The sequence below is a fragment of the Apium graveolens genome, chromosome 1 (assembly GCF_009905375.1).
Source record: "Apium graveolens cultivar Ventura chromosome 1, ASM990537v1, whole genome shotgun sequence".
In the NCBI taxonomy this organism is placed as follows: Eukaryota; Viridiplantae; Streptophyta; class Magnoliopsida; order Apiales; family Apiaceae; genus Apium; species Apium graveolens.
Window position 1 is genome coordinate 166,557,074 of NC_133647.1, and position 17,308 is coordinate 166,574,381.

Genomic DNA, 17,308 nt, shown 5'->3' on the forward strand with positions numbered 1-17,308 from the left:
AGTCGAGTATTTTAACCGGTTGCTCCACAAATGACAGGTCTGCCTGAATTTCTACGGGTTCATATTCTATCACATGGCTAGTGTCAGGATTATATTTCTTAAGTAACGACACATGGAACACATTATGCACATGCCGATACTGAGGTGGTAAGGCCAACTCGTAGGCCACCTTTCCTACTTGACTCAAAATCTCAAAAGGACCTATGTATCTAGGTGCTAACTTTCCTTTCTTGCCATATCTCATCAACCCTTTCCTAGGTGACACCTTTAGCAACACAGCTTCGCCAATTTGGAATTGAACATCCTTACGCGCTGGATCCGCATACTTCCTCTGTCTATCTTGAGCAGCAAGCAACCTTTTCTGAATTAACTTGACTGAGTCATGCAACTGTTGTACCAATTCTGAGCCGAGAATTCTTCCTTCTCCTACTTCATCCCAACTTGTTGGTGATCTACATTTTCGCCCGTACAAAGCTTCATATGGTGGCATGCCGATACTGGAATGATAGCTGTTGTTATATGAGAATTCAATCAATGGCAGGTGGTCGTCCCAACTTCCTGCAAAATCGATTGCACAACTGCGCAACATGTCTTCGATTGTTTGAATCGTCCTTTCGCTCTGACCATCAGTCTGCGGGTGATACGTGTAACGCCCGGGAAATATTATGTATTTATTTTTATCAATAAATGATTATTATGTGATTTTATGTGAATTTGGTGAATTAATTGATGATGGATAATAATATTTGGATGATTATTTATGATATTTTATAAAGTATTTTAGTAATTTTTGTGTTTTAATTAACCGTGAGGGTTCGTTAAAATAATAAAAGTCGGTGTCAGATTTCGGTTTTAAGTAGATGTTGCCCTGTTTTATTCCACCACCGCCTCAATTTTATCTCTCTCTCTTAATTCCTCACCATTGTCTCTCCTCCTCTCTCCCGATTCACTCCTCTCTGTGTCTCTCTTCTATCCCCCGTTCTTTTTCTTCTGTTCTTCCCGTGTTTCCCAGCGATTTCCCCTGTTTCCCCCTCGTTTCTCTACCCTGTTTGGTGGCCGTCGCCGCCGCTTACTCCGGTCGGTTTCCGGTTGCTTGGTTCAGTCTTGAATCTGCCTAATTGGTATATATACATACGTATATATGTGGTGTGTGTTGTGTGTATATGAACTATATGTGTGTGTGCGTGAATACTGCGTACGTGTGTGTGTGAATTGGGCGTGTGTATGCTGTTGTGACGCGTGTGTGAGTTGTGTGTGTGTTCGTGATTGTGTGGGTGTGTCGGTTGTGTTGGTGTGTATGGGCGGCGTGTGGCCGCGCGTATGGTTGTTGTGGTGGCCTAAGTTTTGGTTTTCTCCCGGGTTACCGCCGGTTTCCGGCGAGGCAACCCCTCCCCTGTTTTGGCAGCGCGTATGCGCGTGTTGCTGTGCTAGTTTTCAGAAATTTTTATTTATTTAATTAATTTATTTCTTTGCAGGAAATTATTGAATAAATTAATTTTGAAACGAAAATTACGAATTAAAATATAAAAATAAGAATAAAAGTAAATAATAATGAATAAATTAAGTTCGTATTGGTGAATGGGATTAGTGAAATTAGTTGTAAATGGGATGATTGCGATTGTTGGTTGTTGTTGGGTTGTGAAATTGACGTCGATTTGATTTCGACGGGTAGGCCGATAAATAAAGGAGACGCTGCCCGATTTTCGGGAAATTAATTCCGAAAATTACGGGGACATACCCTATAATTATCGGAGACGTTGAATAACCATATATAGTTGTATTATATGATTTTAAGTGCAATTGAGGCAAAATAATTTACAAATAATCGATTGCCTTGTTTTTCAAAACGACGAATATATGTATTTTCCGAAAATAAATACCGAACCGAGTTTCGAATATGTGAATCATAATTGCTATGTGTATTTCAATAATACATATAAATATGAGTTCGGTTATGAAATCGTATGGGTAGAATATGATAGCGATTTGATGTTAAGCTTAAGCGATTATCTGAATTAGGGTATTTCAACCCTGTAGGTCCTAGACGGAAAACCCGAGTATCGACATCGGACTAGGAGTGATCTAGCGATTAGATGTTGAAATTAACGAAGTTCCAATCGAAGGGCCTGAGTGCTGGGATTGTATCCAGAATAGAATAATGGTTTGACGATGAAGCCAAACGCTCAAGGCAATCTAAAAGTCGACCGATAATAGTGATTAAAGCTTATCGAGGCAAGTACCCCTGACTTCACTTATCGTTCAAGTGACGTTTATTTCGAATCATATTATGCAAGTATCTCTATCATCACTTATTGTTCAAGTGATATTTATTTTAAATTTTATCATGCAAGTATTGCTTTCCCTATTCTCAGTTTAGAATCGATAAACAGATCGCTGAATTAAATAATTCTGTTTATGCAAGTATTCCTAACCTTTCTCCTTAAATACTGCAAATATTTATTCATTCTTATTCTAAGTTCAGAATAGTTAACTGTTTTATATTTCGCTGCAATTACTCTTATTTATGCAAGTTCCTTTCACTATTATTTCTTTATTATCGATTGCTCTCTTGAGCAAGTACCCAAAGTGATTTGACATCAAAAATACTCCACGGACTGGATGGTTACTATATATATATATATATATAAGGACCAGTGATGAGCTGGATCCTATGGGCCGGAGATGGACCGGACCCTTTAGGCCATAGTTGCCTGGGTGCCCCATATGTTGGTTGGGTCTATGCAGTTGGGTATAGATCCGCACTATCTCCTGACTGATCAGCAGGTTATAGTGCATATGTTGGTTTCTAGTGTTCAGTCCAATTTATTGTTGTTCGCCATTAATGGCATTCCCTCTTGAAGTAAAATGTGATTATGGGTTAAAGTTATTCTTTCTTAGCCCTCAGTTTCGGGAAATTACAGTGTTTATAAATGAATTCGAGGTTCAGAGTGTTGCTGCAGCATTTGTTGCTCAGTGATATTTAGAATCTTGAATGAATTGGGATTTTCTTAATTATTCAACCCGTCCTTATCAGGCTGGTTTAGCAGGCTAAGTCTATGGAAACTTAGTCGATAATGATGGATACTGAATATTTAGGAATTTCTTGAACGTCGTTTTATGAATAGTTATTGCATCCATTGCTCAATTATGAGATGATACCAGAAGCTATTTGGAAAACACGCGATCTCTAAAGTTCTTACAAAAATGTCATTATGTCCTAAGTGATTCATAGCAATGCAAATCAAATTGATTTTTAGATAACGAGATATATCCTTCAAATGATTTCGTGTTTCGCCCTTCAAAATATTTCAGAGATTTTGTCTGGAAGTTTTCTTTAAAAAATTAATATTTGAAACTCAAAATATATACTTGCTGGGCATTTTTGGCTTACTCTTGCTTTGTCAATTCTTATTTCTGCCAGAAACAGATAAGGACTAAAGTGAATAGCTTCGATAGACAGCAGAAGTTAGAGAAGTTTCCGTTGCGAGAGGTTGAAGGTGTTAGAAGAATGTGACAAGAGCATTAGTTCAAAGGTATATATACTTGTATTATAGTTAAAGTGAGTTGTAGAAGGTTAGATTCTTGTATCATACCATGACCTGTAAAAGATCCGGACTCAAGGGGTTATTTATTTATTTCTTTTCGTTATGTAATAATGGTTTAGTAACACCAAATCTTGACCCCGGATTTGGGGTGTTACAATACGCCGTGCTCATATTCAACTTCGTGCCAAGACATTCCTGGAATTGCTTCCAGAATCTCGAGTTAAATCGGGGATCTCTGTCTGAAACTATTGATACGGGTACTCCATGCCTTAATACGATTTCGTGCACATACAGATGAACCAACTTGTCCAGTGACGACTTCTCATTTATTGGAAGGAAATGCGCCGACTTCGTAAGACGATCAATTATAACCCATATTGCGTCATGTCCGGATTTTGTTCGCGGCAGTCCTACTATAAAGTCCATAGCGATATTTTCCCATTTCCATTCTGGAATCTTCAGGGGCTGAATTAATCCGCTTGGTTGTTGATGTTCTGCCTTTACTTTCTGACAAGTATAGCACTTCGCAACCCATTCTGCCACGTCTCGCTTCATATTTGGCCACCAAAAGTTCTTCTTTAAGTCTTGATACATCTTGGTGCTTCCCGGGTGGATTGAAAATTTCGAATGGTGGGCTTCACGGAGGATCTTATTCTTTAATTCAGGTACATGAGGAATCCATATTCTGGATGAAAACCTTAGTATTCCTTGCTCATCCCTTTTAGTATTAATCTCTTCTCCAGATAACTGATTTTTCTCTTTTTCCATTACTTCCTCTTGACACTTCTTTATCGTTTCCATTAGTGTTGGTTGAAAGGTCATTGCACGACAAACTTCTTTGACTTTCCCATAAGCACAAAGTTCCAATTCCAATTTTCCGATTTCTTCAGATAACTCTTTTGATGTTATCATCATATTCAATCTCTCCTTCCGACTCAGCGCATCGGCCACTATGTTCGCCTTTCCAGGATGGTAATTTATCGAACAGTCATAGTCCTTGATCAATTCCAGCCATCTCCTCTGCCTCATATTGAGCTCTTTCTGAGTAAAAATGTACTTTAAACTCTTGTGATCCGTGTAGATTTCACACTTCTCTCCATAGAGATAGTGTCTCCAAATCTTGAGTGCGAACACTATGGCGGCTAGTTTCAAGTCATGCGTCGGATACTTTAACTCGTGCGGCTTCAACTGTCTTGACGCATATGCTATTACCTTACTGTGTTGCATCAACACACAACCCAAACCCTTATGTGAAGCGTCGCTGAATATTACAAAATTCCCTTGATCATCTGGAAGTACCAACACCGGAGCTGTTACCAACTTCTGTTTTAACTCTTGAAAGCTATTTTCACATTCTGCACTCCATTCAAACTTTTGATTCTTTCTGGTTAACTTGGTCAATGGCGTGGCGATCTTCGAGAAATCCTTGACGAATCTTCTATAGTATCCGGCCAATCCTAGAAAACTTCGCACTTCCGTAGGAGTCTTTGGCCTCTCCCAACTCATAACTGCCTCAATCTTCGCCGGATCCACTTTAACTCCCTCATTTCCAATAACATGCCCCAAAAATTGAACTTCCTTTAACCAAAACTCACATTTGGTAAACTTGGCATACAACTTCTCTTGTCGGAGTATCTCCAATACTATCCAGAGGTGCTGCTTATGTTCTTCTTCCGACTTAGAATAAATAAGGATGTCATCAATAAATACCACGACAAATTTATCCAAATACTTCTTAAATACTCAATTCATCAGATCCATAAATGCGGCCGGAGCGTTGGTCAATCCAAACGGCATTACTAGGAATTCATAATGCCCATATCTGGTCCTAAATGCGGTCTTGGGAATATCTTCTTCCTTGATCTTTAATTGATGGTATCCCGATCTCAAATCAATCTTCGAAAAGCATTTTGCTCCCTTTAACTGATCAAAAAGGTCATATATCCTTGGTAGCAGGTAGCGGTTCTTGATCGTTACTTTATTCAACTCCCGGTAATCTATGCATAGACGCATACTCCCATCTTTCTTCTTCACAAAGAGAACAGGTGCTCCCCATGGCGACGTACTTGGTCGTATCACTCCCTTATCCAATAATTCTTGTAGCTGGCTCGCCAACTCTTTCATTTCTGCTGGTGCCATCCTATACGGAGCCTTTGAAACTGGTTCCGTGCCTGGAGCAAGGTTGATCTCGAACTCAATTTGTCGATCTGGTGGTAAGCCTGGTAGTTCGTCGGGAAACACATCGGGGAACTCATTAACTACAGGAATATCTTCCATGCTGGGGCTGCCTCTCTCTGAATCCACTACATATGCTAGGAACGACTCACAACCTTTTCTAAGTAACTTCTTAGCCTGAATAATTGTAAGAAATAGTTGCTCTTGCCTCTGCCCCTTAAATACTACCTTCTCTCCACTCTTCGTCTTTAAATACACTCTCTTGGTCTTACAATTTATCTGAGCGCTATTCTCTCCTAACCAATCCATTCCTAAAATTATATCAAACTCTCCCAGCTTGAAGAGTATCAAGTCGGCTGAGAACTTATATCCCGAAATATCAATCTCACATTTTGGACAAAATTGATTCACAGGAATCTTCTCTTGGTTCGCAATTACCACATTTACTACCTCACTCATAACCGTTTTATCACATTGGAGCTTATCAACAAAAGATTCTGATATGAAAGATCTTGTTGCTCCCGAATCAATCAATACTTTAGCTTTGACATTATTGAGTAAAAGTGTACCTGCTATCACCTCAGAATTCTGAACAGCATCTTTCATCTTTAGATCAAATGTCCTTGCTGTTGCTTGCGGGGTTGGTGCGGGTGGTGGAGGTAATGCCAATACCTCAGCTGGTACGCTTGCACTGGTACTTGCCACGTTCATCAGAGCTTTGACTGGTCCTGTCGCCTTACACTCCCTAGCCATGTGTCCAGTCTTCCCACACTTGTAGCACGTAACTTCTGGCTTCGGCATCTTGCACTCGTTTGCCAAATGTCCCTTCTGATTACACCTATAACAGGTCATACTCAGCTTATTGCATACTCCGGGGTGCCTTCTTCCACAGTGCTTGCATTCTGGTCTCTGGAACCTGTTTTCTCCAACTTGCCCTTGGCTTGCCTGATTGTTCCCTTTTGATTCTTGCCTTTTGCCCAAATTTCCCTTCCTTTGATAATTTCCGCCCTTCTGGAAACCAATCCTCTTTACATTCCGATCTTGCGAACTTCCAGCTTCAGACTTTTCTCCATAAAATGGAACCTTCCTCTTCTTGTTATCCCTCTCTTTCCTTGACTGCATCCCATTATTCTCAATCAGAGCAGCTTTCTGTACTACTCCCGCATAAGTTTCAAGCTCAAACATAGCCACCCTATCTCTGATCCAAGGCTCCAATCCTTGCTGAAATTTCTTTGCTTTTTCCTCCTCAGTGCTGGTATACTTTGTCACAAACCTTGACAACTCAGTGAACTTCTTCTCATACTCCAATACAGTCATGTTCCCTTGCTTCAACTCAAGAAATTTTAGCTCCATCTGATTCTGCATGTACTTAGGGTAATACTTGTCCAGAAATAACTTTTTAAATCTCTCCCAAGAAACCTGCTGAGTGACTTCCATAGCTTTTACTGATTCCCACCAATAGATGACTTCTCCCTTCAAGAAGTAAGTGACATACGGCGTCTTCTGATCATCTCCTAACTGTACCAACTCAAAAGCCCTTTCCATCTCCTTGATCCATGTGTTTACTATCACTGGATCAGTGGTATCATGAAATACAGGTGGATTCACATTCTGAAAAGCTTTGAAAGTGACAATTTGTCTAGGTGGTACTGGGGGTTCAGGTGGTTGGTGTGGCTCACGGTTATCTTGGTTTTCAATTCGTTGTTGAAGAGTTAGTTGTTGTTGAGCTATAGCATTGGTTTGCTGTTGCAAGGTTTCCAGTAGTCGAAGAATATTTGGGTCTGTGGTGAAGGTGGTTGTTGGGTTCTTCTTTTTGGGAGGCATGATCCTGAAATAAGAGTTGTGTCAAAACAGATATGAATGATAAAATGATTCGAGGGTATCGCATGGCATTCTCATTTACATATGGGGTCAAGTTTCCAAATTAAGCAGATATGATGATAAAAACATAAAATAACAGTTGAGAGCAAATGGAACAATAGCACATAATTATTGAAATTTTAAAGGTCACAGTACATAGGATTGGGACATAGTCTGATTCTAGGAATAACAGGCTTATTTAAAGGAAAGACGGAAACAACTGGGGATTCCATAGAGTCTGATAGTACAACAACATGAAAGGTAAATGGAAAGAACTAAGGCTCCACTCCATCTGAACGGGGCTTGGTAGTCTTTTCCTCTCGAAGCGTCTTCACAATGCTCTAGAGCTCATCCGCCACCATCTGAATGACATACTGGCTGGTACGGTCCCGGTGCGCTGGCATCTCCTCAAGCTTAGTGTTGACGTACTGAACCAAGGTCTCAAGTCTCGCAGTCATCTGCTCCTTGGCTTCCCTTCGTAGTTTCGGCTGTCCGGATACACGTTCTTCAGTCGGTCTATCAGTCGGCCGTACTTGCCCTGAAGCATGTCGAACTCGCGCCTCAACTCAGCATACACGGAGAAAGCAATAGTGTCGTCCGACCCAGAGGATGATGAGGAATGCGCCCTTTGCTGACAACCAATAAGAGGAGTATTAATAATAATTTACTTAACCTACTCTCTCGCATAATATCTATAACCTACACACAAATTCTATAACCTATTTGGGCTGTCCAGGGACTCTAAACCGTAGCTCTGATACCAAAACCTGTCACACCCCCAACTTAAATAGCGAAATAATTATAGTTATTACATCATTTTAATGAAGGATACACAACCAATCCAAGATCTTACAGTTTAGGGTTTGGAACAGCCCATCACTACCAGCTATTACATCTGATTACAAATACCGAATCCTCACAGCTATTATTACTTATTCTACCTGAGCTCGAACATAAGCATCAGCATCACAGGTCTTACGGGCAGTCTGCTTGAATCTAACCATAGCTGCTAGCTGTAATATCAGGGTAAAGTAAGAAGTGAGCCAAAAGCTCAACAAGTGCTAACAGTACAACACAAAACATAAATCGAGATATACCTTTAGGAATGACAATGGAAAGACATAATCAATGATAACGAGAGATAAAACTTATGTGAGTGGGCATCGTTTTGCTTGCATCAAAACAAATTTTAAAATCATTCTTAATCAAAATCATTTTATGACGCTACGGATTACAGCCGATGATCAGCCGCGAAGTAATCCCGAACCTCGCTGGGTTCTAAAACATTATTGGGAATCCCTAGGCAACTTTTAAGCCTAATATAAGTGTGGAAAGGACTCGCGTCTCAGTCCAGATCCACCATTCAAGAAAACATTTATCCCCCTTTGGGACTGAAAATCCACATTTTATTTATTTCAAAAGCTGATGCCGAATTGTAACAAAATCTCTTTTAACAGTAAATATTTTTATTAAGGAATTATAGATCAACTCGAAACACGGGAAACAAGGTACTGAATAGCAGAGCCATGATTCACAAAACTATTCTATATTCAAGTAATTGAATGGTTTTCATATATCAAAGATTGGACAAGAGGATTTAGTGAGGCTAATGGATAATATGAAGGGTAATGCCAATTTGGGCTCAAAGTAATGGTTTCTCATCAAGGTTCAAGTGCTGGATCATTAAGAATGTAAGCTTCATGAATATTAAGGGTGTTAAGGTATGAAGAATGATTTTTAGCTCAGGGTATATCAGAATTTTCAAGCTTTAGGATAAGAAAGAGGGTATCAATTAATGAGGAATCAAGCTGGGAAGTATCTGACTATCAGAATTCAAAGTAAGGTTCTATAGGGGTTCAAGTATCAGGATGAGATATCAATGCATAGGAAACATCAACATGTTAATCAAGAGGATCAATCAAGAAATATATCAACTCTTCATTTTATCATGGCATTAAACTATCATGAAAGACTTTTGAACTACTTGCAATACGTACTCGAGGGTTCATGGCATCTCTATGTAACTCAAAGATAAACAAAAGATACGCTTGATTTAAATATATCAAAATGACTCAGGATAATTGCATCGATATATGAACTGTTTACAGTAAATACGAAGGTCAAGTTGAATCACTTGCCTTGAGATAGACTGGTCTGGTCTGACTGGTAGGAGCAACAACTGGAGCTTCACTCGACTTTTATGGCAAGTTTTCCCTCGTCTCGAGATCCTACATAAATAATAATAATCCTCATTATAATATATTCTTACCATCTTAACCTATTTACAACCCGAAATTAAACATGGATGGCACTTAGGCCTATACGTACTTAATTCATATCCACCATTATATTTTCAAATGTACACACGTAGCCACATAATCACATATCGTATATTAATACCAAATAACATCATATACACCATAATGCCACACTAGGCTTGGATGATCTCGACTCACCACTTAAGTCACTTGGTCACTAACTAAACAAAGTCTTCAAATTTGGGCTTCCTAACTCAATGTGCCTTTCCTAAATTATCCAAAACCTATTGACCCTCACTTGTGCCTTTTGTTCTACTGACCTTATACTATCTTAAAACTATGGTGGTCGACCTAATACTCACTTCTAAGTGTTCTAAAGCTATGTGATAAGTGAAAGTGCTCACTGGTGCAAATTTCAGAATGGTAACTAAGGTTTCTTGAGTGCATTAGACACTCTTAAACAACAAGTTTTTCTTCAAAATTTTTACACAAGACTCTCCTGACCTAAGGGCATCTCACAAGCTTGATGTGGCTCAAAGGCCTGGCTTGGGCCTTCTTGGGCCTAAGCTAAAAGTCCAAGGTTCCCATGTTTTTCTGGGCAGAAAATGCCCTGACTTGAATTAACTTGTGACACATGGTTCTAGCTCATATCCTATGAACTATGGTTGGAAAAACTTCTCTGACATACCCTCTAACTAAGGCCCAATTGGGCCTAATGAGGGCCTACCCATGACATGGCCAAATCTCCCTATTTCTAAGTTGCAACAAAACTGTCCCCTGCTGGACAGATTTTGTTATTCTACTTGTGCACCTAACCAAATGACATGCAAACCTCCAACCAACTCCTAAAACCTATTATATACTCCCCATACTAACTTCTGGTAGCTTGGGCCTCAAAGTGCACATCAATGACATGGTCAAAACTCACTCTAAACCTCAGGGTACTAAACTGATTTTTCTGCAGAAACTATAACTCTCATTTTCCAAGTCTTTGACTTGACAAACCTATCTAACAACAACTCAAAACTTAAACAAAGACTTATACATGGTATTCTACTGAACTAACTCCCTTTTTCTCAAAATAACCTTGGTGAGATCATCCTTACCTAAGGTGCAACTATGGCAAAACAAAAGAGACTACTCTTTACAAATCACAAACCTTTATGCTCTTGAAGCAACAAGATATATTTTTTTTATAATAGATAACCACGAATTATTACCATGCAATAAGAAGTATAAATCAATATTAATACATTATTCCTACTGAAATTAAGGCTCACTAACAACATGAATCTAAATGATCAAAACTTCCAAAAAAATCAAAAGTGATTTACATGCATGCATGCTTTCGGATCTTTCAAGCCAAAGCAACATGATTTCCAAATAAATTTTTATCATAATTCAACATGCAAGCCTAACATGGATTACAACTAAATGATCAACTAGCATGCAAAAGGGTTTTATCAAGCTTTTACTATAAAATTCACGTTATCATCACAAAATACACAAAAATATAACAAGGCAACAAAACACCATCCATTCGGCTCCTATCAAGTCATGGCCGAATGGATTAGGGTAAGAACAACATTTCATAAGTGTAACACTCTTATGTCTAGCCATTCTTGACCCTATGATACTATATCTCATGGTGAAAGCCTTAAATTCACAAGAATCAAGGAGGTTCACTTTGAGTTTAACAAAAACATCACCATGCAAGGTCAAAACATAGGTTTTTCACTCTAAACTTTTGAAATATATATAAGAATAACATATAGGGAGTAAAATTACTTGGATATAAGATGATTGTTTGAGTGAGAGTTGAAGAAAGAAGGGGATGGGGCTCGGTTTTGGTGGTTGCCGAGAGGGGAGGGGAAAAACCGAGAGGTGAGGGAGGAGGGAGGGAGAAGAGAGTGAAGTGGTGGGGTGAAGTGAGGTGATGATCACTTCTTGGACTTATTTTTATGCATTGATTTGACTATAATGTGAGTGGGTTTGAGATTTTACAAGAGTAACCCTCCAATATAGTTAGGTAGATTTGCATGCAAGGGTAAAGGGGTAAATTGGTTAGCAAAATGTGAGTTAGTGGGGTTGAGAATGTCTTCTTTGCCCTTTGATTAAATAGAAGAGAGTTTGCATGCAAGGTTATTCATGTAATTTGGTAAATATGACAACTAAAATTTATAATGATTTATTTTTATAAAATAAAATACAAGTTCAAAAATTATAAAATTTATACCATAAATTAACTTGTATTTTTAGAGACTTTATAAAATCATTTTCAAAATTTGTGAACAAAATGCCTTTTAAAAGAAGATTTTTCCAAAGCTTAGAATATTCCTTATAAATCAAAAATAAAGAAATTAAATAAACTCTTGCTTTGAAAAATCATATACTACCCAAAGCAAATTTATAATGCAGAAATTTTCACTCACACAAACGTACAATCATTGAATATATTTTCATTTGACTTAATATTATACCAAATTCACAAATAATATTACATAAAATGCTGGTCGTAACAATCAGGCTGTGGTCAGACTTCTTCAACTGTTGTAATTGAAGATTGTTGTCAGATAACAGAGAACTAACAACTGAAGTTCTTAGCCACAGATTAGATGTGATGTTACATATGAATGGTCATTTGAAATTTTTATATCAGGTATGAAGTATGAAGCTTTGTAGAACAAGAAATAAAGAATATTGCACAAGGTAAGTTATATGGCCAGGATCTTATGAAACAAATTATTAGTTGTTGTAAATTACGAATTTTTTATATCTATCCTTTGTGGATTATCAGTTATAATGTTATTAATATCAATCTTTCCATATCATATACTTAAGTTTTATTCTCTTATGCGTTTTGCTATCTTCAATTAAACAAGAATATAATTGATTATTAGTGTAGATTTCGGCTTCAGCTCTGATTATCAGATTCTACTCTGATGAAGGGGAGGGATGGACTGTTAATTGTTTAGAGAATTGTAGAAAGCCCTAACAATATTAATGTACTCTTATGTAAAGGTAACTAGTGTTTGATGTGGTTCGTATTGCCTGTCATGCCTACATATATTTTCACTTGTTTCCAGTCAGATTCAAGCATTAGAGATGGAAACTGTTTTCACTTGTTTCCAGTCAAGTTATAGCGTTACAAATGGAAACCACTGTGTTATAGTTTCTCTTCTGCTGGTTTGTATTTCGGCATCAGCTCCTTTAGTTTTTTCTTTAGTGCGGTTGGTTGTGTTGATATGGTTTTGTTGGTTTCAGGCGATTTCCTTTCGGTTTGTTTATTTGATATTCCAGGACCTGGGGTTATTTGCTAAATAATAAGAGACAGAAATAATTACTCAGTGAATTCATAAGCTTGTGCAGAGGAAGAAAACTCGTATATCTAATTTTCCATCATTTCTTATGTCTAGCAAATGTAACTTTCATAGGTATCTTTTCCGAATGTCTTTTATCGGACTCTAATGGTGTTGATGAATGCTCGGTTGTCAAGAATTTGTTGCTTCATCAAATTTTGAATGCTCTCGTGTGCTTGCTATTTTGGATCAAGAACATTATTTGCTGCTTGCATTGTTCTAAATTAGAAAATTAGAGATTTTTTTATTTCTTCAAAAAAAAAAATTTAAAAACGGAGAAGCGAGGAATCGAAAGTTGACCAATTCACAATATTAGAATTATGCTGCCATTAAGTTACTTCCCCAACCTTATAAATAACTCTATATATATATATATATATATATATATATATATATATATATATATTTATCGTAGGTAACCCGCAGCCGCTACCCTTCGGGTGCGCACTGGATAAACCCTACGGGTTCATGTAATAGCCTGCAAACCACGTGAACCAAGGTAAACCGCATTTAAGCGACAGGCTCTGGCTCAGGAGGCATAATCATAAATTCTCCTCCCGTGGGATTCGAACCTGTGACCAAGATATTAGTTTTCCTCTCTTTAACCAACTGAGCCAACCCTTGCGGGCATCTATATATATATATATATATATATATATATATATATATTTAAAATCCATTCTCTTTAAATAGTAGTATATAAGTATTAAAATGTCACCAAATTTTTAGAAAATATTCTAATCCATGAGTTTGATAACTAATCTCAAACACTTTGTCACTTTTATTTTACAAAAGAGCAAAGACTCCAAATATTTGGTCGGTTTGTAAAATGTAAAATTATAACATTAGTTACCATATTTGAAAAACATTAAAAGAATGAGGACCAAACAGCAATTCACAAAGATGCGCCTAAACCCTTTATCCTTCTATCCCAACTCTATATATACACACAATCGTTACAGCTAAAACCCTAAAATTAGGACACCACTCAGCCACACCAAAGCTCAAAACTTGCTTCAAAAGGTATAATTCTCAAAACCCCTTTTTCACAAAGTTCTTTAATTTTCTTGATTTTCTACTACTTGTCATGACTTTATCTCAAGCTAAATGTGTGTGTATAGACTATATACTTAAACACAGTTCTTATTGTAGGTTTTAATGAAATTATCAAACTTTTCGAAAGCCGGGGATTAATATTGTGCTATATGTATGTATTGTTTGTATTGGGGTTACTAATTTAAGGATTTTTAGCTTGTTGGGTTGTTCTTGGATTTATGTATTATGCTTTTGTTAAAATTTTAAACCAAATTTGTTTATTTGTTTATTGGTTAGTATCGTGATTAATAGCTTCCGTATAAGTATATATGTATTGTGCTTGATTATTGATATTGTGAGAATCTGCTTGTATATGCTCTAATTATAAGGTAGATATGCGTGTGTCGTTTTTGGAAGTTGTTTTTGAGGAAGTTGATTGTTTATAGTGGCGGTGTTTAGAGTTGTGTATTTGAGTCTCTGTCAATGTATTGTTGTGTAATTGTCTTGTTTCCTGCTCAAGAGACTAGTTGTAAATAACTTACATGGTTGTTACCGGATTTTTCTATAGTGCAAATAATATTGCATCACGCAATATACACATTGTATTACCAGAAGAGTTGAAAGAAATTGTAAATACAGTTTGAGTCGTTTCTGGAGACAAGCTGCCGATCTATTTCAGACCAAATGAGAAAGTGTTTGTACACAGATGACAGATGTGTCCTTATTTTCCTTTTTTAAGTCCTTCAATCGAAACTTGTTTATGAGTTTTATGTGTTCTTTTTATGAGTTTTTATTGCTGATTATGGTTTTACATTGAAACTTGTTTTTCTATTATGAGTTTTCATTAAATGATCTAAAGTAAGTTGTGAGCCACTTTATTGCTGATTATGGTTTTACGTAAATCATCATTTAGTCAGGTTTTTATATTTTGATAATTTGGCTTCGTCAGTGTCTTTTCTTGCAATAGTGAAACCTGTCCATTTGTAAATTTGGTGTTTTTACAATAACAGGTAAAAGATGGCCAACCCTAAGGTTTTCTTTGACATATTGATTGGAAAGATGAAAGCTGGACGAGTTGTGATGGAACTCTTTGCAGATGTGACCCCAAAAACTGCTGAAAACTTCCGTGCACTCTGTACTGGGGAGAAAGGTATGGGAATTTCAGGGAAATACTTGCACTACAAAGGATCAAGCTTTCACCGAATCATCCCTGGATTCATGTGTCAGGGAGGAGATTTTACAAGGGGTAATGGGACAGGTGGTGAATCTATCTATGGAGCAAAGTTTGAAGATGAAAACTTTAAGCTGAAGCATACTGGGCCTGGTATTCTTTCAATGGCCAATTCAGGAAAAAATACCAATGGGTCACAATTCTTTATCTGTACAGAGGAGACACCATGGCTAGATGGAAGGCATGTTGTTTTTGGAAAAGTTGTAGAAGGTTTAACTGTGGTCAAGGACATGGAAAAAGTTGGATCAGACGGTGGTCAGACTTCATCACCTGTTGTGATCGAAGATTGTGGTCAGATAAAAGAGAATTAACCATTGAAATGTCGGGTAACAGATTAGGTTTCATATTATTACATATGAATTATCATTTGGAAATTTATATTAGCTAATAGTATAAAGCTTTCTATCACAAGAATAATTCAGGAGGCAAGAAGACACTATATCAGGATCTTTTATCAGGATCTTTCTAAACAAATGATGTAAACTGCGAATTCTCTGTCTTATCCTTTGTGGATTTTCAGTTTCATTTTTTACTTATTTATGTTGCTGTGTCATATATTTAGTTTAAATATTAGTTCATTTGCATGTACTTGCACATTGACTTATCTTGAACTGAAACGCAAAATAAACTTATTTTTAGCATATGTTTCGACTCTGGTCCGCAGCTTCTAGTCTAATAGAGGGATCTGAGTATCTGCCTGTTAATTCGTATCTGACTGTTAATTCTTAATTGTTAAGAAATTTATAGCAAGTCCCTGCAATTTATAGCCTAAGTGCTTGTTTGGTTAAACTAGGAACTTATTTATATAGGAATTTATACTTCCCGTTTATATAAATAGTTTTATAAACTTGTTTGGTTAGCAATAGTCAGTGTATTCATTTGATTTACTAGTTTCATTTTTTTCATAACAAATTTTATACTTTAATTATTATATTTTACTTATTATAACTATCTTGGTGTTTATCATTAATTTTTTTAATATGTAAATTCAAAAGAAAAATAATTATACACACACTATCATTCTGATTTATTTTTTTATTAATGTCTTAACAAACATAAGTATTGACATTATAACACGTGAATTTAAATAATTGCTATCTTTTATATTGAATAAATTATAATTGTGCATTATAAATTCTAAAATAAAATTGAGTTAAAATAATAATTAAAAATTAGATTTCAATATTACTATTTTTAATTGTAAATTCTTATCCCAACTAAATTTTTAAATATAAAATATTATTACATGGAATTAAAAATAAACATAAAAAAATTATTAACACCTACTTTAATAAAGAAACATATTTTATTGGTAAATATATTTATTAATAATATATGGATTGTTTTTGTTTTTCATATTTGACTAAAGAAGTGCAACTAACCTAGGTAGGGATGGGTAAGGGACTTTCTAATTTGCACAGGTATTTGGAGTTTCCAATCATTTGTAATAGTTATATTTTATCAAACCAAATAATTTTGTCTGTTATCACTTCCCAGATATTTCAAATAATCGTAAATATGTGTCAACCAAAGTACTTCTACGAATGTGGTGTTAAGAATGTGGTGTTAAACATATTCAGTACTTGATAGAGTTGAGTGGAAATCGAAGTAAAATTGAAATTGGACAAAAAAAAACATATAAAACAGTCCCGAATAAATACTGAACACACAGAAAACTGCATTTCAAAAGCTGCATTTCTCTAGTTTTGGTTTGGTTCTAGTTCTAGCATCTCCCACACCACACATATTTCACCACATTTATTCTAAAAATCTTAGATATTTATTTAAACTTATTTAAATCCAGAGTAATTAGCAGTTTGTCACCCACTTTTATTTTCATTTTTG

At 36.4% G+C, this 17,308-nt stretch overlaps 1 protein-coding gene across 1 annotated transcript; it reads left to right on the plus strand.

Moving 5' to 3' along the window:
* The first annotated feature begins 14,087 nt into the window (after positions 1-14,087).
* LOC141670041 (peptidyl-prolyl cis-trans isomerase CYP19-3) lies at positions 14,088-16,003 on the plus strand. The gene is made up of 2 exons (XM_074476135.1): positions 14,088-14,220; positions 15,243-16,003. The coding sequence occupies exon 2, from the start codon at positions 15,250-15,252 to the stop codon at positions 15,772-15,774; it is 525 nt and encodes a 174-aa protein (XP_074332236.1). The 5' UTR covers positions 14,088-14,220; positions 15,243-15,249; the 3' UTR covers positions 15,775-16,003.
* Positions 16,004-17,308: the final 1,305 nt, after the last annotated feature.

What these genes read in the sequence shown, in the direction of transcription:
- LOC141670041 (XM_074476135.1), top strand. Translation starts at nt 15,250, where the DNA reads ATGGCCAACCCTAAGGTTTTCTTTGACATATTGATTGGAAAGATGAAA.